This window comes from Malurus melanocephalus, unplaced genomic scaffold (assembly GCF_030028575.1).
Source record: "Malurus melanocephalus ecotype Western Australia unplaced genomic scaffold, MMel_1.1 scaffold_437, whole genome shotgun sequence".
NCBI classification, from domain to species: Eukaryota; Metazoa; Chordata; class Aves; order Passeriformes; family Maluridae; genus Malurus; species Malurus melanocephalus.
In genome coordinates this window covers 160,471-184,656 of record NW_026623669.1, presented here as the reverse complement: position 1 = coordinate 184,656, position 24,186 = coordinate 160,471, and the positions used below count along the sequence as shown (strand labels likewise).

The 24,186-nt window shown below is 34.4% G+C and overlaps 1 protein-coding gene across 1 annotated transcript in view; it reads right to left on the bottom strand.

Moving 5' to 3' along the window:
• The window catches only part of KIAA2026 (KIAA2026 ortholog), a 52,902-nt gene that overhangs the window by 20,651 nt on the left and 8,065 nt on the right, over nucleotides 1-24,186 (bottom strand). Inside the window, exons 3-5 of the mRNA XM_057380135.1 lie at nucleotides 21,005-22,431; nucleotides 13,929-14,005; nucleotides 8,919-9,008 (exon numbers count right to left, since the gene is read on the bottom strand). Of these exons, the coding sequence (XP_057236118.1) occupies nucleotides 8,919-9,008; nucleotides 13,929-14,005; nucleotides 21,005-22,431 (1,594 nt within the window). The remainder of the gene's footprint in view (nucleotides 1-8,918; nucleotides 9,009-13,928; nucleotides 14,006-21,004; nucleotides 22,432-24,186) is intronic.

The window sequence follows — 24,186 nt, the reverse complement described above, 5'->3', positions numbered from 1 at the left end:
CCATCAACATCTCCAGCTCCCTCAGCTGCTTCTTACAGGATTTGTGTTTCAGACACTTCAGGAGCTCTGTTGTCCTTCTCTGATCTTACTCCAGCACTTCCACGTCCTTCTTGCAGTGAGGGCCCCAGAACTGAACACAGGGTTTGAGGTGTGGCCTCACCAGTGCCCAGCACAGGGGGACAATCCCTGCCCTGGCCCTGCTGGCCACACYRTTGCTGATCCAGGCCAGGATGCCATTGGCCTTCTTGGCCACCTGGGCACACCCTGGCTCATGTTCMGCCGCTGTCACCAGCACCCCCAGGTCCTTTTCCTGTGGGCAGCTTTCCAGCCACTCTGCCCCAGCCTGTGGCACTGCCTGGGGTTGTTGTGACCCCAGGGCAGGACCCGGCCCTGGCCCTTGTTGAACCTCACACCCTTGGCCTTGGCCCATGATCCAGCCTGGCCAGATCCCTCTGCAGAGCCTTCCTGCCCTCCAGCACATCAGCACTCACACCCAGCTTGGTGTTGCTTGGGAACTGACTGAGGGTGTCCTTGATCCCCTTGAACCAGATCATTGAAATTGTCTAAAACATAATTTAGTTACCATCTTGTTCCAAGTAGTGACAAACAAGATTTTTTTTTCTGGAAACAATATAAGGTATTAACACAGGGAAATATATGAGGAAAAAAGGACTAGACAGAGAAGTAAAAACTGTGACTTTGGACTGTATCAAGTTACAAGYAAATTTTAAAAATGAAAATACAATAAAATCACATTTTAGAAATGTGATGAATCTGAATATTTCCATATAAATGCAGAGATTCAACTGAAAACTTACCTTTTAAAACAAGGTTTCTGACATCCAGAGCAGCCAGGAAATGCTGACTCCACTCTCTGTGATTGATGCCCCAACATACACTATTCTGGCATACTTATCATAGAACCCCAAAGCAGACTGGAGCCAGGATATTGATACATGGGGTAAGGACTGAATTTTTTATAGGCATTTTTGTTTTGCTTTTAAATAAACACACACACACAGCACCACAATATTATGCAGTTTTATAAGATTGTCTGTAATCTTTACTTTATATCCCAGGGACATAAAGTAAAGAAAATTAGTTATCTTATAAAACCATGCAATATTGTTGAAAAGGGTGGTGGTGGAGGGAGGAAACTTACCCTGAATAGGCCTGCTCCATTCTGCTGCGGGGTTCTGTAGTTTGTGTGACATTACCAGTCTAGCACTTTCTAGTGATGTCACACAGAGAGGGAGTTGGTGATCTCCAGCTGCTTTGGACCTCAGATATCTAAAGAAAAGAGATCAATAACTTTTTCAAATCATATACGGATTAATGTTGAATGCTCTTAATAACAGATTTATGGGCCAAACACTACAATTTTATATACTCACTTCCAATCTTGTAAGAATGCTTGACGAGATTATGTGTTCATAGGATGCAAACTCATCTATTATTGAAAATATTTTAATTTTGAAAATGCTTGAACTTATCTTCTACAAAGTAAGAGTTCCTGAAAGTCAGTATCTTGCATTTTACATTCAGCAACATCATTCTGAATATTATAAATATACATCAACAGCTAACCTCTGATATTGTTTGAAGACTGGGATTAAGAAGAGTCAGGAAGAATGACTTGTAGTAAATTATAAAATCAATTCACTTATGACATATCTTAATCAGTTTTATCTTTGAGCATTTACCAGCAAGTAATGAATAGTTCTGACTCCAGCTTGCACTTCCATGAGCTAGATCACACCAAGTTATATCCTGAAAGGATATCTCATATTCCCTTCTTATACTTTATAAGCAAATAAAGTAAAACAAAAACCAACACCACCAAAATAAAGTACAAAAAATTTCTTGCTATCAAGACTGTCTCTGTCTCTCACTTTAGTTCATTACTATGAAATAGCTTTACATTCAAATGTCTAGCCACATGTTCTAATTTTCTTTAGGCAAAATTACTATACAATCATCATTTTGTTTATCAATATACCACCTTTTTTAAAGATATAAACCACAAAAACACAGGAGAAAGTTCATTATCAGCATTAACTTTCTATGGAACTGAGAACATGAAATTCTTCTACGAAATTATGAAATGTAATACAATCAAATTAATACAACCAAATAATGAAATTATACTGAGTAATCAAATTTTAGTCCTCCAGTAGAAGAATTTCAAAGTTATTAACTAACTTACACTTAAGCAACTTATGAAGAAATTTGATATATGTAATATCTTAATTTCTATAAAAGCCAGGTCTTTTAAGTTTATGATCTTACTTAACTCCCTCTCACATATCTGAATATTTTATCTTCTTAACTCTGGATATATAAGTGTTTCTCTATTCTTCAGCTGAGCATCTTAAAATCAGCTTTTTTTTTTTCTAGTACTGTCTGCTAACAGGAAAGCCTTGAATTATTTCTTCAAAACAACACATAACTGACCAAAATCCAAAACACTGAGAAATGTTCTGAATAGTAGTACTACATAGTAGTATTTCTGTGGCAAAAACCTATGAGGTGAATATTTACATATTCACCTCTAATGCAGAACCCATACTTTCACATCTGAAACTGTAGAAAGGAATGAGGTAAAAGTGGCCTAAAGAAACTTATTAGCATATATTTACTGGAGGTTTAGTCAGTCATACAAGGAAATGCATGAATGATCAAGAGAAAATAGTTGTGGAAAAAGTATRTAATACAGAAAACCAGAGAAGTTAAGAAAACCTGAAGACTGCAACAACCATACTGAATGCTAATGAGATAAGCCAAAGTTAGAAATATCAGACAAGACAAATTAAATATTGTGGAGAAGATTTCAAAAATTGGAGCTTAAAATTGGCTTTATTCATTCATAATATACTAAATATTACAAATGCACATCTTCAATCTGTCCTCAGAAGTACAAGAAGCTGCCTGGATGCAAATGTGTAACCTTCTGTCTCAAAATTCAGTATTTTGGGGTCATATTAGCATTTTCAAGAGATGCAGGCAAGACACAGAGAAAAAATAACAGTATTTGAAAGTGACTACAAATAGAAGACTCAGGATTAGAATGGCAAAAGAGAGTATGTTAGACACATTATAGASAAAGATACATAGTAACACAGAACCTAGGCTTAAATTAAAAAAAAAAATGTATTTCAATGGCAAGACTTGAAGTGTGTTTATTAATATCCTGGTATTCTAAGTACTTATTGTCATCTCTTCTATTGTAGCTCTTTTTACCTGCAGTTTAAACCAGCAAATGGGCGTGCATATATACATTTTYCAGACTATAGTATTTTCTGTCTTTATGTGCATAATGTAAATACAGTAATGCTGCTGAAAACAAATATAACTGAAACCACTTTACATGCAAAAGTCTTAAGCATAGTATGTATTTCATTGGGAGGGAGGAAGTGACCAGGACAAGAAGAGGATGGAATGGGGAGAAGGAAATCAACCTCTGAATAAAAACTGAGTAAGATTTAAGCCAATAACAAAAATGTTTTTCTGGGCCCTAAATGACAAGACACCACAGGTTTTTCCACTTCATGGTTTGTAAAGTTGAGGTCTGATGGACTAAAATATTAGTAAGATCCTTAAACTATTTCTGATAGTTACATGAGTTTCTGCTGAAGGGAAGTTCTTCAGAAGTCCCTGTGTGGTCTTGCCTAACACAGTTTCCCTGCCAAACATTTTCAAACATATGACAATATTTCCAATTTCTTCACTGAACAGAGTGGGAATAATTTAAAAACTTTTAAAATTAATCATTTTGCATTATTTTTTCCACATATTTTTAAAATAAAATGTAGCAAATCTATGAAAAGCCTCAGAAAGCAGTCTCTCAGTTTAGGTACTTACACCTCCTGTGAACAAACTTAATGGCAGCCTATTTGGAATCTCAAAAAAAACCACACACCAGAAATATGTTCCACCCTGGATCAATATATTCCTTATATTAGCCTCACAAATTAATTTCTGTCTGAGGTTCTAAATATTTSTGACCTCAGCCAGTGAGGTGATTAATTTTAAATTTTCAGGTGCACTCTGAAGTACACACTTTTGCAGGTTATGTGGACTTAAAGCTGCAGAAAACCTCAGTTTGATTTCAGTCTTTCTGACTCATGTGCCTAAAACAAATATCCACTTCCAAAGATAGACAAAGGCATTCAGCCTCCTGGGACTGTCTCATTATAATCTCCAGGAACAACAACAGAACCAAAAGCCTTTAAAAGAGTCAAGAACAYCAGGGTGCTACAGACCTCAGCAAACACTAAAATCTTCACTAAAGCCTTTTCTCCAAACTATAATGAGTTGTTACCTTGGCTGGTGTCCTTTGACTAAGTAAACAYGCTTCCCTTAACCTCTGTCTGACTTTTCTCTCTCTGTAGGGAATATGTGGTCTCTTTCTCAGGAAGGTACTGCTCTTTATTAATTTTAATCTTTTCAGCCTAACTGTGGGAATCCTATGAGCCTCCCTTCTTACTCCCTATGCATTTATCCTTACTCCCTATGCATTTATCCTTACTCCCTATCCTTACTCCCTATGCATTTATCCTTTAAGGGAGGGATTCAAATCCAATGGTCCTATCAAAATAATTCTTGCACTTCAGTAAACAAGAAAACTTTCCGTGTTCACCTCAAAAAACCCATCCATTTCACTGCAAATTCAGCTAGCTCCTGCAACAAAGCGCTAAGTTCATTATTTTTTACAAGTACCTGCAGTCCTGTCTACTTTCATACTACACAATATCAAGAAGTGTTTGAAAAAAATTAAAAAAAAAAGAAAAAGAAATTCTGCTATGATATGYAACAGTTAAGTACATACAACTGATCTACTAAGTAGCTTAATTAACAGTTTCACTCACACCCACAAAAAAATTGCTTCAGATCACAAGAGAAGCTGATTATCTGAAAGGCAGTAAAAGGTTTTTCCTTCACTCCGCAACTCCCACTGATTTGACCAGATAGAGAAGACTTAGGGAAAAATGGGATCCAAAATGCCAGAAACTGGTAATCATTATCCAGTGTATTGAATGTGCTAATTTACTGTTTCTTCTCATACAACAAATTTCATATATTAGATAGAAGTGATCCTAACTATACTAGCAAAATGCTTCCCTATCACATGTGTTTGTCAAAATTATTTTTTCAGCAATATCACAGTAATTAAGCTACTTTGCATGTCTTGGTCAATTTGCTAGTTTTGGCAAATTTCTAGGAGCTCACATTCAATGGAATGGCCATGCATATTTTATATACAGTCTAAATTTTAAAAAAACAAACAAGAGGTAAAAATGCAATACAATATCAATAGAATTTTTAGCCAGTATGTTCTTCTACTTCAGTTTTATAATTGGCTACTGACTGCTTGTAATTTCACCCACATCTTATCTACGTAAGTATTTGCAATGAAAGAGACCTAACTTCTATTAGTATCTATTTTTTGTTACTGTAAATTCTATTGATTTTCTCTATTGATTCCAATTTTACTCCAGTTTTTAATCACATTGTTTTAAAGTTTAAGGATGCTGCTTCACATGTCCTAAAGAATGTACAAGAGCTAGAAGACATTCTAGTTTAGACATTCCTTAGAATATCAGTCTTTCACTAGGCAGTACACAAAACATGAAACTCAAGTCCTTTAAGTCCCCTTTCCACACCTTTTACATCCTTATCTCAAGTCAGGTATGTCTGACAGATTTCTTGTCTCCCTCTGGATACTTAATACATGGTAAAGAGAGGAACTGTTCAGCAGCTGAAGAATACCCCTGGTAGTAATATCACATACAATTTCACCTGCCACACAAAAGCACTTTTCCTGTCAAAATCAGTCCCACTGTCTTTTGCCCATAGATAGCCATTTCCATTCTTACAATGAGCACGCAACCTGCGGCAGAATACAAGCACATGCATTTGTGCAACTGCATGACAAACTGCATTAGAAAACTAGTCTGGCTTACAAACAAATCACCAGAAATAAAATAGTTATGTTTATCACAATCTAACTCTCACCATGCAGCTGAACTTAGAATTTTGCTAGCCTCCCTCAYGGAATGACACAGAAAATAGAAGCTTCCAGAGACATAGGGAGTAGGAACTACTTATTTGGCACCACTTTTGGCTTATGTCAGTTGAAAGCATATGTGAAATTGCAGTCTTGCTTCAGAACTGTGGCTAGAGTTCAAGAGCAGAGTTGAACTCTGTTCAAAATTAAAGAACTGAGGTCAAATGTAATTTTCCACTCTACAGTCACTGCAAACTAACAGAAAGCAAATCTCATCACAGATATAACAAACTCACCAGTAATCAAGAAAAAGTGCAGGACTTTTTAAAAGGAAAATTACTACTCATAGCTAATTCAAAAGACAATACAGGTGTACAAGAGTAGAGAACCAAACTGTTTTTATCAACCAAAAAGTGAAAATCCTTTTCCAACATGTTGTAAAAGAAACTTGCAGAAAGGTCTAAACTTAAAATTATCCATGACTTTCCATTACATAACCCTATTCTAATTTTCTTTTAACTTGCCGAGAAATATCTGTCATTTGTTGTCTCAACTGATGTTTTGAAAAATATCAGATACAACCAGTCCAGCTACCCACCAAAACAGTGTAAGTTTATTCATATAAAAAAAGTCCTGTAGCTCAGCTCTTTCCTTATGATCTCCATTACTACCAACTACTAGAGAAGGAATTCCTTTTATGTACTCTAGAATGGTCTTCTAAGTAACAAAAGGGAGGCTATGACTGAGAAAAGGTTATACTTGAAAGTCTTAAGTTAAATAAGTGGAACTTCTGATATGTATTTCTGATAYTAAGTTAAATAAGCTGTACTTCTGATATAGTATTTAATGTAACAGTAAAGCTTACCTTGAGGGTTTTTCTCAGCAGCATATACTAGTAACCACTATAATTGAAATTACCAAGGAGGTGAGCTGTGAAGAAGAAAGATTCCTGTGGCTTCGCCCAGATCATTATTGCAAACAAAAATCAGTACTTACTACCACTAAGTAGTAAGAACATCACCAYCTTTCAGTCAAAACAAAAAAGAAGCCCATCATACTTCACATTTGGTTACATTTCCATTACCAAATTAGAAAAATGTTTTATTTAATAGATTATGCATTTCAGAAAAACTGGAAAACCCAAATCTGGATGCTTCTGAAACTGCCACTGTCATTTGGTTAGAACAGAGGAATGAAAACTGCATTTTCTCAATTTTTTTTTAGCTATCTAACATAATTACAACATGATGTTATATATCAAAAATTAAATTCTAAAGACTGTCCAAAGCAAAACCTGATTTTAGCAAGTCAAATTTATGATTATTCACCTAATTTAACACTTTTGTATTTGTATGTTTATAAGGTAAACATACAATTTTCCTGATAATTATTTTTTTCAAAATCTGTATCTCACTTTACTGTTTCCTCATAAACACTTCTGCAACAATTAATCTTAGCCCTTTTTCTTTATGTAAAATTTCTAACACAAGTGTTTAGAGACCCAGAATCATGATCTGAATAGGTCTACACAAGGACAAAGAAAGATTGTCCTTACCGCACAACTTCTGAATGTTGAATGAGCTGTATCTTAACTGCCCTGTACTTAACTGTTTGGTTTTTTTAAGATGGTGCAATTAGAACTAAACATAGTATTCCTGCTGTAGTCATGCAACTTACTTACATAATGACATTATCAGATTTCAGTTTAAAGAGCAATTATGACATACTTAGCATTTGTCTACCCTTGAAGAAGTCTTGTTCCTACAGTTTTACAAGCAGGAGAGAAGTCTCACCTATACTAAGATCACTGATATGCTGTAGCATACTCTTACTTTTGGATTTTTATCCTATTGCTGACATCGCCTTTCTAATAACCTCCTGGCATTACTACAACAAAATCTGTTTGCAATTTAGCAGCTACAAAATAATGTCAAGATTAGGCTGGTATTACTCCTTTGTATATATTAACAATTATTATGCTGTCTGCACTTTCAGAATCCTAGCTTGTACCTCCTCCTATCACATCTCTCCCCCCTATTTAAACAACTTAAGGATATATTGGTTCTGCACAAGAATATAAACATTCACTTGAATTAAAAGCCGCCTAATTCCTAACAGATAGAAAAAGCAACATTTCTTGCTACTTTTTTTTTTTTTCATTGAAATGCCACTATAGAAGTGGCTACCAAAGATTCARTAAATAGAACTACAATGAAAAAAAGTAAGAGGAGCTCACTGTAGAAGGCCATTTAAATGAGTCCTATTCATGTATTTAAACCCACTGACTATCTTAATTAGAATCACTGCCTCCTACAAAAGCCCAAACATACTGGACTCTCTTGTCTAATCATTACTCCTTTGAGGCTTTCAGCTGCACAGACTGGGCGATCCAGTGTATATTGGTAAAATTGTAACCTAATCTGGTATCAAAAGCCAGATAGCATGCTTTTTGGTATAAACGCCTTCCGGCACAAACATTRAACAAAGAAATTTTAACAAGTTACACACTAAAAAAGGGAAGTAAGAATTCTAGCTCACTAGAAGTTCTGATCAGCACTGCATAGGCAGGTACAAGAATCCAGTCTTGTAGTTAATTACTTGTTAGAAGTTGTCCTCAGGAAAAAATGATCACATGTTTAATGGAAATGTACTATTCGTTCAGGTATTACCATTATTCATATTTTGCTCTCGCAGGGAAAAGTGCTAACACAGTTACTCAATTCTCTTATCATAAAAGCATTGAGAACAGAGCATTACATACAGGAAAGAAAAGRATTACAGTCCCCAGGTATTAACATCAGGAGGTTTCATGCAGTTACTGAATAGCACAACAAACTTCAGTTGACAGGCCTCAGCAAGTAATTGGCACTGTTTTATATCCACACAAGAGAAAGCTTTTAATGTCACATACCGATTTCTTTTTAATGTCCTCCAGATCTTTGAGTTCATTCTCAATCTTTGTGATTAATTCCCTGAGTTCATCAAGATTAGTGCAAATAAGCTAAAAAACAAATGAACACAAAACACTTGGTGATTTGGGACTTGGAAAACACACAGTGAAAGTAAATAAATTTTAAAAGCACATTATTACTTAGTGCCACCATTTGATTTTTATTTTCTTATAGTACTTTTAAATGCAAAAAAAAGTCAAACAAAAACCCAGGACTTTTTGAGAGAAAGAAAATCTAGGAAGAAAATATTCCATGCTTCAGACATAAACCATATCTCTACCTGTAAGCTTCCACTTCAAAATGTAATCATGTCCTTAAAAAYTGTGTGAATGACAACTACCAAATTTGTCTCAGGTACAATAATGAGTTAGAACAGCTATTACTACCAAACAACTCCCTGGTGAATTGAAGTATACTAGCTTTGTAGTAAGCTGTGCTTGTAACATATTACACTCGTTACAATTTTCCTGAACATAATTCTATATGATTACACAGAGTATTCCATCCCTGCATATGTTCAAGAGGCACCTGGATCTCTTGATGTGGTTTGGTGGTTTAGGGGTGACAGTGGTAGTGCTGGGTGGACAGGACAGTTGCATCGGGTGATCCTGAAGGTCTCTTCCAACCCTGATGATTCTAAGACAACCTACTTATCTACCAAACCTACCTACTTAACATATGTTTTGAAAAAGTATTACGTTCTTATTCTTGTCTTTAGAAATTAGCTTTTTACATTTTTTCCTTTCAGAAAATGGACATAATTTTCTTGGAAAAATTATCAAACAAAGATGATCTATGTATTTTGTCTTACCATCATCTAGGGCAAGTTAGGACTTAATAAGCCAGAAATTATTAAGGTGTGATGTTCTTTCAGGTTATCTTATACTAAGACTTGCTTACTCTGAACAGCCTTAGATGGACATGTTTTCCTCATTACTGAAAACAAGTTGAAATAATTAAAGGGAATGAAATTAAAAAAAAAAACAAAACACACAAAACTCACCCTCACAAAAATGATTTATCATACAAATACTAAGCATTTTTTCCCAAATCAGTAATCTATAATAGTATATTTTTACTTCATGTGCAGTTTTAGATCTTCAGCAAATTCATATTAAAAAAGGCACCTTGCTAAAACACTTATAGCAACATAAATTCCAGAAAGCTCTAATGAATGCATACCATTATTTTCATAATGTTTGAAACAYTGAGGAAAAGCAGTGACTCAAACCAAAGTTTACAGTTTTCATATTTATCAAGTATAGAACAGCAAATTAACAAAGAAATTGGCAGTATCCTTCCACAGACAGTGGAAAATTTAACTTGAGAAAGGTATCTCTCTTAACCAATAAAACAGAATTACTGTGTGCAACTCTATAGGCTCAACATCCATGTCCTGCACTTAAAGAAGTTCCAGACACATAAAATATAAACTGAAGCCAAATACTGGTTTTGTCTGGCCTGTGAAGAAATCTGTAATACTGTACTATTAGGCAAAAAATTACATCATGAAGTCCTTGACAAAAGTCAACAAAGGCACAGATAAAGGTTTTCCCTACATAATTATAATCCATTCTTTTGACTATACACCTGACAATTTAATTACTAAATTTTATCGATCCGCTGTATCTTCTTATATGAGACGAATCCAAAATACATCAATGGGGAAAACAATGCCAATATATATAAAGTTTAATTGTCTTGGGAGTGACATGCAAGAGTAATCAAATCTCTAAGTTCCAATTTTCATCAGATTAGACCCTGTTCTCTAGAACACTATGTGGTGGCTTAAAGATTCAGATTGTAAACATTTACATTAATATACAGAGTATCTCATTTGCTGTGTATATTTTTGCATGTTACCTGCAACAAAGGCACCATCACATCTGGCATAGTACTTAATACATAGGGRCTTATTTTTCACAGGCAATAAGCATCCTGTTTTTCAATTTTATATATAGTGGAAACTTCAGATACTCAGTAAAACTTCAAATTTGGTGTTCAACTTTCATGTCATGATACAATTAATATCTCAAAGACCCTCAYTGACTCCTAGAACTTCAAGGAAGAAAGACAAGAAAAATCTCCCCTGAATTTTTTAAGGAAAGAAAGGGAGACGAAGCTCTATTCCAACTTGGGACTCCCCTGTTACCCATTTATAAATAAACACTTTTCTATCATAAAACCATATCTAATCTGTGGATCTACTGAWAAATACAAATCTAGTATATTCCCCCAGATCACTGATGCTCTTTCCTTGCCCCCTTAGCTTCAGACAAACTTTTTGCATAATTTTTACTCCCTTCAACAGGGTCTCATGCTTTACTGCAGGTTATTTGTGTAATGATTGTTATTTGTAATGGCATTTTATATGAAGCTGCTTATTAATCACTGACACCTATGTGCGGAAAAGTGTCCAGACAGCCCCCTTTTGAGATCTGTATTAATACAGACCTGGCTAATAAAACTGAAATTGTTAAAGACACACTGAAAAAGAGTGTGCACGTTCCTTTTTCCTTAGTTATCACACATGTAGGTCTATATGGCTACATACCAATTCACATGAAGTGAAAGGGGAAAAGACTGAGTGAAGTACTGGTTACCAAACCGAAATATACTCTGTAACTCGCCAAAAAAACCCCACAACATATTAATGTTCCTTCTGCACAGCAGTATAGCTACTGTTAATTTATTGAAAATGTTAATGAGCAACCGTAATAAGAAACTTGGAACTCAGAACAAGCAAGAAACAACTAAATCATGATCTATGAAGCTGTAAATCCACTTTTCCAATTATTTGCTAAATATTAAAACCAGGACTTTGCTTCTGTGTATTTTAATATGGTAAAAAGAATTTAATTTGCATGTGCTTTTGATTTATTTTGTTGTTTGTAGGGTTTTTTTTKGTTTTTTTTTGAAGCAGCCCAGAGCTAACGAATTAACATGAAGTCTGAAATCATATAAGGAAGGAATGATGTTCACTGACCTACACTTTTGCTGATTTGTCCATGACAAACTAACCATGCTAGAGAGCAGAAAAATGATGTAGCATGCTTTCAAAATGTTACATAAAAATGGCATCCTAAGTATTAGATGAAGTACAACTATTACCTCCTGAGTTTTTGTTACTGATTTGTGTCACTGCACATATTAAAAGACTTATTCATACTAATTTATTTAGCTTCAATGCCAAATCATAATCTTCAGGTAGACGATCTATACTTAAATACAGAATCTAATCATAAAATAAAGTGCCTTCTGGTTGAGTTTCTTTTTTTTTTTTTTACATTTATAGGCTGCAGGCACACGGAACATGCTATACATATTCATTTATTAACTATCATTCCAAAAGAACTGATCTGTAAACATATTCATTTATTAACTTTCATTCAAAAAGAACTGAACTGTAAACATGAATAGCAATATTCTTGTGTTTATACCCTCCCAGCATATCTCACACAGCCTGTATACACTCTAAGCTGTTTTACCAAATATTTAAATATATACTTGTACCTTCAACCAGTCACATAATTTCATAAAGTCTGGCCATTTGTGTATGTGGGGAAGAGTGTATTGAAGCATACTTACTAAACTCCGAAAGTATTAGTGTTTTATATATATATAAATATATATATATATAATATATATATAAATTATATATATATAATTTTTTTAATATTTATAAATTCTAACTGTCATACTCTTGAAAGAGTCAGGTTAACACGTTAAAAAGCTGTTAAATTGTTAAAAAGCTCCCCAGTAAAAATAACTTGTTCAATACTAATCAGTGTGAGCATCRCCTAAAACAGATATGAGTCCCAGCTTTGATCAAATAGCCAGAAGTATTTTGTTACATTTTTATGAAAGGTTTTACAGAAGATAAATATACACTTGGATAGGTATGTAAATGTACATATATTTTATCTACTAAAGCTAAAAGGTTGGGCTAAGTTTTAGACAGTGTTTTACATAGACTACTTAAATGCTGTAGTTTAATTATGTAAGAAATTATTTCTAAACTAACTGTATATACTCGTAGGATGCAGGTAATGTGTTTGGAAAAAAAAAATTCAGACATTGTACCTATATTTTGGAGCTATTAGGAAACACTTTAGTCACTACCATTTCAATATAGACAAAGTCAGTGTACACTTAAATATCAGTTGTTTCTCAACACTGACTGTTACGAATCAATCTTAACACCACAAATAATACTAGCTCCATCTTAAACACACGATCATGATGGAATCAACTGATTCAGGCTAAGGATATTACAAAACAGTCATGATACAATGAGACTCCACTGGCCATACTAGTAGAGATGGCTTTCTGAAGGGGAAAAAAAAAGATAGCGAAAGGAGAACTTCAATCCAAGCAGCCATACAAACAGAGAAAGCAACTTAAAACTGAAGTCCTGTAACACTTCTACTACAGCACCATAAAACCACATTAGCATAATTAATACTCTTGATGCTTTCTAGAGCCTAAGAAATCCTAGAGGCCTAGAAATCATGTGCCRATAAGCAATAAAAGTTGCAAGCAGGATGAGCACAGCTGTCTATAAATTTTTTGCAAGTCCTTCAATTAACCAAACCAGATTTCAATTCAAGAACCACATTGTCACACCTCATACAAAGGCAAGTAATTTTATCCCAGAGAATTATGTCTACTTTAAAAATGTCTTTAACAAGTCCTAGTTTTCATAGGTTTCATACTGTAACAGATACACCTGGAATCTTCAACARCACTGAAAACAGTGTTCAAGCCGCACAAAACAAAAATGGTAAAATATTCTCTACCTAGACAACATGAAATGTACTCTCAAAAATATCATCAGTTTAAGCCTTTAAAACTAGAAAAAGGAAACTCAGCTTCAGTTCATATTTCCAAGGTCTCTTTCTAAAACTAAAGGACTTATTTAATAGACATTCAGATTTCAAGAGCTTAAACCAAAAATYAAAATAATTTACCTGAAATTCTGGTATGGTAGACTTTCTGACATCTTTCCTCTTCTTTGTGATTGCTTTTTTAGCTAGTGACTTTTTTCCTTGTAAGATTAAAAGAGAAAAGCTTCATAATGCTGTTCGTTGTACTTTATTAATTAAACCAAATTACRCACAGACTTGAAAGTTAAACTGCAACTAACAGATGGCTTACAGTAAGTCACATAAACATGATGAATCAGAACTAGACTCAGCAGAAACAAACATTAAACAACTATCTGTGTAGTGAAGTATTTTGTGTGGGGTGGAAGGAAAAAAAAAGAAAAATAAAAAGCCGACTACAATTTCAATAATACAGCAGCTAAAAATCTAAGTCATAAAAATAACATTCATAACACTCTTCTGAAAGTAGTGAAATATAGAACTTAGGGCACAAACTTAAGAAATACAGCATCTTACCTTCAACATTTATTTCTCTAACACTGTAAAGAATCACACATTAGGCTCTAGGATATCTGTATCTCATAGTTAAAAGATACCCTCAAAATATAAGCAATATCTAGAAATTCATGATTCAACATACTGAAATTACCAAGGGAATTAGATTGATTTGTTTTCTCTGACTGTGGCAGTACCAAAAATTTCTAGAAGAACGCAAACAACTTCCTATAATGCACTTCACACCCAGCTGTGCTACATATGAACATGGATGCAACAAAAAATCTCTTTGAAGGTGAGGCAAATGCTTTACTACCTAYACTATCAGAGTTCACAAGTGATCTACATTTCTCAAGTCAAGTTGTTATGTCACAACACAATAAAGTTTCTTATATGGTTATTTCTACATTCATATGGTAAATTCAAATAAGATCACTTTTAACTTGTTCACTCAGGCCAAAACCATCACTCTAACRTTATCACTTGTTCACATTCAGGAATCCTAAATAATAATTTAAAACCTTAAACAAAAAGAGAGTTTGAAGAAAATAATCATACAATGTGGAATTAGTTGTCAACTAGCAGGATTACAGTGACTTGGTAATAACATAAGCACAGGCAGATTCAATATTTATATTCCTGAAAATATTGGCAAAATTGCACTTAACCTTCCTTCTAATTGATACTTTATGTGTGTACAAATGCATATATATATTCATAGATGCCTATGGATCTATACTTCCAGTTTAATACACTGTGAGTTTCCTGAACATCTTACCTGACTCTGAAATAAACACAGTTATGGGACAAGGCAGAGGGCTTGAAGAATCTAGATCTGAAACTCCACATAAAATCAAATTATATTAAAATCAATAAAACAACCCAGAACCTCCCCATACCGAACATACTATAAATTTTAAAGAGCCCTCAACTACCAGAAATGAACACTTACATATTTCACATTAAAGAACAAATGATAAAAAAGAAAAGCATATTTATTAGAACAATAACCCTAATGTTCTGACAATGGTCAAAAAAAATCAGCCTTTTTTGTAATACACTGTATGAATACAGCTGCTACTACTGGGAACAGTGCTGTTCATTGAATGAACTAAAGTAGATGCTTAGAAGCCTTCTTGACAAACTGACTCAAAAAAAAGTCAGGTCATACGGTGGTTCCTTGTTATAGCCCTGTAAAAAATGTTATCTGGAAATAAAATAAAAAGACAGAAAGTTAGGCAGCTAGATTACCTTGCTTCTTTACAAAAAGGAAAATTTTAATAAGTTTAAAATGAAATTTTCATTTTACTTAAATATTTCAACAAGTATTTACTGGACTATTTTCAGCATCCAGTGCTATATGATGTGTGATGCAGTGTAATTTAAAAAGTAACAGTTAAACAGAAGTATTCTTTCTCTTTTCCCAATACATTCCCCAATACATGAAAAAGAGAAAAAWTTTTTTAAAGAGTTGTAAATAATTAGAAACCCAAATAAAATAAACATTTCTTCCTTCACATCAGCATCTGAAAAGCATGAAGTAGGAATAAAACAGGGTAACAGACAGACCAAGAATTAAAAGAAACTGTCTAGAAGCACAAGAAAAATAAGCTCATTAAATTAAAATAGAGTCTGACATATAAAGCATACCTGTTGGAACATATGTACCAAAACACCTACACAATTTCCAGGCTGACAACTGCCATGAGCTAAGCATATATCTTATAGAGCAGCACCACAGTCTTTTCCCCATTTTTTAACACCAGATGTCTTACGGTGCAGGCACTTTTTTATATCATGTATCAAAAACTAAGAAAAAAATTACAGATATTTGTATGATGGGAAAGAATATATACAGCAAACTACTTATGGCAAATGCATCTTCTACTTCAGTAATACTCTTCTAAAATACAAAATTTATATTAGAAAGAAGTTGTAGTGGTAGTACTGATAATCTCTCCCTTTCAGAAAAGCTGGTATCTAGTTTTCCAAAAATTATTTCTCAGCTTCAAACAATAGTAACAGAAACCAAATCTTTCACAACCAGCACTTATCTGTAATACCTGTGTATAAAAAGACACCTTTGGAACCCAGAGGTATGATGGTTTGTGGATTTCCTCCAAGCACGCAGATTTCCCAGTGTAATAAACATGAGCATCTTGTCTATGTAATTGGTCGTACCACACCCAGCTACTAACCCTGTCTTGGGATAACTGAAACACTATTGAATGGCAACTCCTCAAATCACTCTACTGAGGTCTGCTACAGGTCTTTCGTCCACAATCCTGGGAAAAGAAACTGTTTCAAAGACTGAGTTTAATTACTGTGTAGATGAAGTTTCTGCCAGCAGCAAGATCAYAGTACATTTTGAATCACAGTGCATTCTACCTTTCAGAGCATACGCAAAGTACAAATATATTTAATTGCTGACTAAAAGCAATCAATTAGAAAAATCTTAAAACCTTATTAGAAACTTATTAAGCCTCAGTAGAACCTTATTAAATCCTTATTAAAAATATTTCAAATTAGGAATCTCATATACATAATCTGTTTAGTTCACCTATTCAATTCAACATAGCCTGCTTCCTTCCCACATCTAAAGCTATTCCTGTGCAACTTTATACTCACTAACAAYTTACTGTGACAGAATTACTAATTATGTCTCCACATAGCCTTTTCCAACAGGTTCTACATCTCAGCTCCTTTTCAGTTCAGAGTGGAAGAGACTGTGAAGCATCTCACCCCAAATAGCAGTTCATTTTACTAATCAATAAACCCTTAGCCAACTCTGTGAAAACTCAAAGATGCCAAACTTAAGTTMAGTCAGTTCGGGAGATATCTTACATCTACCATAGGTTTTCCTTTCAAGCCAAAACAAATTCTACAGATATTATCAGTGAGTACATATGCAAGCAATTAACAAAGCAACACAACAACTAGGACCTGAACAGTAATATTATCATCCAAAAAACACATTAGGGAGATTAGATGCAACTAAAACATAAGCCATGCCAAGTTGGTCTTGCCATATAAGGGTGAAGAAATTAAAAAAAAGGAAATAATTAATTCAGAACTCTTCCAGTACTCTTTCAGAGGTATAAAAATGAGACTAATAAAACACTAAGCCCCAGAAATGTTCCTGACACTTGTAAATTACTTTAGCAAGAACAATACAACCTATTTCTAACTTGTACTACATTGGGATCAATTTGATTTGAAAACAAGCATTTTTACAGATCTAGAAAACTTTTTTATTAGGAACTCTGGTATCTGAGTTCTTGCGGCTTCCCCTTGAATAACAAAAGCAATTCAATCCATGTTTTAAATTATAAAGTGACAAGACAGAAAAATTTTGAATAAAAACTTACTTTAATAATAATTTTTTCATAAGAGTGCAATTTGCTTTTTGCATATAGAGTTCTTGTTATCCCAGATTGGGCAACAGTAGTTTTTAACATCAAACACTAGCTCATAAGTATTTGTCATGACAGAATACAGTTAAGTTAGTCCTGTGCAATTGCAAGAATTTGTTCTTTCATTACATTGTAGCAGCAACTGSAGCGTTCTCAAATTAACTAACAGGCCCTTTATTTTTCTGTTAACAGATCTGTAAGATACACTTCACATCTTTCAAAGATTCGGTAACTACTAAGCACGGCCTATTTCCTTCTAAACTCCTAATCTTCTATCTTGCTACCTATGGCTTCTCTTAGAAAATATAAAATAACCTGGAAAACTAAGCATAATTATAGAGTCCTGAACCTTCCATACCAACACAGCATATACTTTTACACAGTCAAATGAGAAAAGTCAGTCTGAACTACTGCATTAATATCGCTGATTTACAGAACAATGCAAGCAAACCCGATAAAACCTCAGTGGCACATGCTTCTGAAGACGCTGGCACTGAAGTTCAATGCATGGAATACATTGTTACAACTTGCTGGAACACCTTACTTAATGTTTTCAACATGATTAACAGGCTGCTCCTTTATCCACAGGCTAGACAACATGAGAAATTTTTTACAACATTGAAACGTCTCCAAAAGGCTTCTGAAGATTTACTCCCAAGGACAGTAAGCCAGCCACTACAAAATTGCTGCTAGGCTGTTACATTAATTTTCTCACATTCAAGCAATGCTTGACTTCATACACAAAATGTAATGGTATCCTAAAGAAATAAAATACAAAATATTTTATAAAATATATCAAAATGGACCTCAAGCAGATAGACTACTATGCATCTTCCAGAGCATAATCCAGGGCACAGAATTTACATCAAGGGTTTTCTACAGCAAGCTGTGTGCTGCACTAGTGTTTTCTAAACCAATTGGTATAAAAAGAGATTCAATTTGCACTTCAAMCTCTGCTTCAGGCACATCACAGATATTTTAATCAGCCTCTGGTCCCTCCTACTTTCTCAACCCTACAGATGCTCTGAATTTCATCTAATCCCGGTTTCAAACATGCAATTGTAGCAGTCTCAGTTGCAAGTATGATCTTGCACTGTGCCTTGTACTAACTCCAGTAAGAAAATAACATTTAGAAGTGAATGCACAGCATGCAGTTGTTTACAGAATTGCTCTGATTCTGTCTTTCTATTACATTCAGCACTACTCTGTCAATAATACTGATACAGAACATTGACACCATTATAACCATCATATTGTTGCAAAGATTCAGTAAAGTGGTTACATCTTTTCATAAATTATAGGAAAACTCTGTTATTATGGTAAAGGTCATAACATAGCTGCACTCTCCAATAAGTTTTGCTCACAATATTTCTGTAAAGTTTTCAGGTGGAAAAACTGCATGGCCAGTCTATATTCATGATGGCAACCACTGCCACAGCAAGTCAGGAATGTGCAAACCATCTCAATAGAAACACAAATGGTGAATCAGTTACATTTAGCTGCCTAAGAGAACCAATAGCAGAAAAAAAAATTATTGCAAAGGAATGAAAGGTACTCACTTTTACATTCTTGATGTTTTATTCCACTTACTTTACTTTTAAAGAACATTGTAAAGAGTTATTATGGCTAGGATCAGATTTAAATTAAGTGTCTTTGTAGACTCGGAACAAGCTTTACTAAATCACTTTTTCTGCTCTACATTGTAAAGGAATCTTTAAACAGAAGATTTAATTACAGACAATCTTTTAATAAATACTACTTAGCCTTAAACATTATGAAATATTACAACACAACAAGGTACTATCATGAACTGAATCCAATCCCATCCATTTCAGTCTAGCAGCTATAGGATCAATGGACATTTAACTAGCAGAAAGGCACTTTCTTGCAATGTTGTAAAGTTATTGCAAAATTTTCTCCAGCAAGGTCAAATGAAGAAGCAGGCAGAATAAGATGGGAAATGCCTCAACCTATCAGGAGACAAAGAACAACAGTTCCATAAACTAGAGTCCTTGCTTGTCATCTGGGTTGTTACTCAGTTTGCTTGGTTTTTAAGAAGAATGAAAACTGTGGCATATTTGGAGAGCTATCAGCCACACAGGTGAATGTAAAATACATTAGTTTTGCTGAATACTATATATAAGAACTTCAACTGCAACTTTTAAAGCTTCTGTTTAGATGTGGGCAGTGAAATATTCTGGAAGGAGTAATTCATGATTTAAATGGTAAGACAGTTCTCTGGGTGTGATGAGCAAATAGTCAGGATCTATATATTACTTGTTCTCTCAGCTTTAAATTTTAACTTCTATCTAAATCCACTGCTATCTTGGCTAGCTTCTTACCCTTTAGAAGATATTTTTGTCACCCATATTCTTGGTTTTGCCCTTCTGCTTTTCAGATGAAATCTAGTAATTATCTGCTAGTCTACACCACTCTGAAAAGCAGCTTATTACTTCGAAAAATATAGTACTTGAAGGAGTCTGCTAAAATCTAGTACAGATAGCTTAGCCCAGTACTGAACAGCATGAAGCTTTAATGGTGCTTCATACGACATCAAAATACTACAGCCACCTGAGAATTTGAACTCACTTAAGGATTTTCTAACTGTACTGCTTGCAAATGCTTTTARAATTTTCCGGTGAGTTAACTGAAATCTGGATTGTGTAGCGCCTACCCAAAGCAACTCACTAGATGCTGCCCAATTCTGTAATAATGCTAGATGCTGCTGATGTATCCCAGTCGCTGGACTCAGGAGACAWGTCATCGGGCCCACAGTCAAAGCAGTACTGTTTGGTGAATTAAGACTGCACAGTTCCACAGTGAATGATTTTAGAGTCACAGTCTCACGTAATTACCCTACGTTTCTTCATAATTATATTCTATTATCAGAAAGGAGAGAAACATTTCCACAATTGCTATAATTTAAGACACTATAAAATGTCTTCAAGTGACTCTCTCTGATGCTGATCAGTCACATTCATTCTCCTAAATATTTTTTGCAACAAATGAACTGTTCCAATTAATTATGTTCACTAAAGATGCATTCTGCAAACAAATCACAGTTTCATCAATTGATGTTTTATATGCTTATCAGGTAGGTAACTTTCACTTTTAAAGTAACAACCAAAATGTCTAATGCAATAACGCTCTCCTTTTCCAAAAAACAGAATGTCGACTTATCAACTAAGAAAACAACTTAAAAAAAAATTTGTATCCTCCTAATTTATACTATAGGTAAAAATGTTAACTTACCAGACTTGTGCTTCTTATGTTTTGCTTTCTTTTTAATTATAAATAACTTGTTCTGGATCTCAGATTTATATGATTTAAATGGATGAAGATGAATCTCACGCTTTCTTTGCAAGTCATCAAATTTTCTCTGTAGATTTTCATTTAGAATATCCTTGAACTTCTTTTTTTTCTTTTTCTTCTTTTTTGCCAGCATCTTTATTAGTTTCTTGTTATTTTGCAGTGAGGTCTCTAGCACTGTTTCTTTAGCAGATTCCTGGTAATTTGTGTCTTGKTTGTCATAAGTGCCATTGACATGCATTTGGTAAGCTTTCAGCGTGTTCTCTTTGAATGGACTCAGCTCAGATCTTACTCTGGCCATTTGAGTGCAACCTTGTCCATTCTCCACTTCTGTTATTTCTTCTGAACTAGGGTGACCATCCATATCAACAATTGCTCCTGAAGTAATYGAATTCCTGAAGTTTTCTTTGTAACAACCAGGTTTTTCAACTTCACAGACTCTTGAGGTTTTTATTTCACAGTCAATCTTCACCTCCTCTGTAGTGACTCTATAGCTATCTAAATGGGTGTTTTTTTCTGGACATACAATGGAGTCCATACTTTTCTCTCCTTCTGCCTTGGAATGACACAGCAGTTCTTTGCCAGCAGAACTGACCTCCCCATTGCTTTTGCTTCCACATTCATGTTTAACTCTTTCCGATTTAATACGTGGCACTTTTTTGACTTTGATGGGAAGAGGTGGGAATTCAGGAGCCTGAAAAGGTTTCTGTTTGTAAATTCGAACATCTGCACCACAGAACTGCGGAAAGTGAACATACGCATTCTCCAAGCAGTCATAACCAAGAATTACTTCTCTGCATTCATGGATAGGCTGACCTAGTACTGCATCCTGAACATCCTTTTGTGTTTCATACACAAAGTCACAGAGACCTTTAAGCAGCCATACTTTTTGGTAGAATGGTAGCTCATGAAATGGTTTTTCCTCCAAAGGATTAACTTCTCCAAGCACTTTGAAAAACTGGGGACACAATCCAAGTTTTTCTGCAGCACCATTAGGATTGTCAGTCTGCCCTACAACAGTATACCAGTGTTGCACTTTCTTTCTGAGTGCTGCTTCCCAAGTCCTGTAGGAAAATGTAGGCCTGCGATGCAACGTAGCTCTACGATGAGGAGGACTTAACAACGAAGTCATTATTTTAGATAAAAAAACATTACACTGAGGCATCAGAAGACAACGCTCCAATTCATAGAATACTATTTCAGGTAAATTTAGAATCTGTTGTGCTAAACAAAGAAAATGACCAATAGCTGGAATCTCCCACATTGTCTCCATCCTTGTAGGTGCTGCTTGAGCTAAAAGTGTTTTTTCCCATTCTTCTATTTCTTTCTGACTAGCTTCTTCTGCTTCTTTTCTTTCTTGATCTCTCTGCCTATTAAAAGAAATTTCATGAAAATTCAGATATTAGGCAAACAAAAAAAATGAGGGAGAAGAAAAAATCAGAACTACAGTATGACAAACATCTTGAAATAACAAAGAGCACATGCATAAAGTTTTACTCAATTTGTCTTACTTTGCAGTACATAACACATCACTGGACTTAAATGCAAAATTGTATTTTTTTGTTTCTATCACCACTAGTTTAAAAAAGGGAAAAAGGTAATAAGAGTCTGGCATATATCAACAGTTTGAGTTGTTTAGATTTTTAAGTTTAAAAAAACATACATTTTCATTTTCCTGATATACTTATCAGAATTAAGTATTTCCAACAAACTATCCATATAAAAACCTCTGAAACAAATTCCAGGTAAATCTTGTTTTCAAAAGGTCGCCCTGTGCTCATGCAACCTGCCTCGCACCTCCCTTCCTCTGAACACAAGTGCTAAGTGCTTCACTTACACGCATGAGAGACCTTTTCCCTCCCACCCAAAGGTGTGTTACTAACCAATTTGCAATGGTGATCAAAAAAAACCAAGTATCAGGATGCATGAAGAATGTGACGAAAAATAACACCAGAAATAAAATGTCATTACATTAATTGGTTTGCCCTCACCTGAAAAAATGTATTCAGTTCTGGTCCCCCTATCTAAAAAAAGGATAGAGCAGAAATAATGTGTATTCAGAGAAAGAGGTTATCAGTAATCAGAGGCTGAGTAATTTGGGAGTCCACACAAAATACTAGCAAGAGCAACTGTGATAGCAATACGCAAACTTCATATGATAGACTGGGAACTTCTATTTGCTTTTATTTGTAAATTCATAATTAAATTTAAGGGCAACAAGTGTGAGAAAAAGAAATGCTTCCATTTCAAATAATCAGCGTAGTTTACCATCTAAGATATAGCATATGTCAATTTTGTGCCAAAGCAGAAAATTAGAAATCTGCATTAATCACATGAATATCGAAGGTTACAACAGAAGGATTTTTTCTTTAATGCTTACTTAGTATTACTTACTAAAGTAAATTAACATTTTGCCTGAAGGTATGACCAGGTTCCAAAAGATAGCATTCAGATGCAGCTATACTTACAGAAAAAAATTTTAAAGGTCATCCTAAGAGTCTCCTATCTTCTTTGAAGCTTTTATCACTGGTAGAAACTACCACCTAACTCTAACAAAAATGTGACCTGCTATCAGAATTTACATATCCTTATTTCCGAATTGCTAACCTCCAATTTTATTYCTTCATGAACAAGTAACGAATAAATGTCCATTCAAAGCATCAATGCCTTCCAAAATTCAGCAAAGGAGTAATGATAAATTGTTACTTTTAACAACATGAAGCTAATAATGGCTTTTAGCTTGAAGAGGATATATTTGAAGCATTAAATATTCACTATTTCAACCATGTAAAAAATGCAATAAACTTATCTTAATCCACATTTTAGTATCAGCACAGGAGAAACAAGCCTTGAGAATGCAAAAAACCATAAAATACAGTAAGATTCCAATGAATACTTTATCTTCTATAAGCAAATTAAATGTTCAGTTCAGACTTACTACTATAGTTTGAACAGAAATTTTTTATACCACATGCATGTATTCTTGTTATTTATGTATCTAGTAAGTTTAGAAATACAGATTCATGTAAAACATAAAAGGTAAAAGCAAACAGGTCAGTAAATTCTTAACTTCAGTCTCCCAATGGACCACTAATTTAAGAATACAAAGGATGGAATATAAAGAC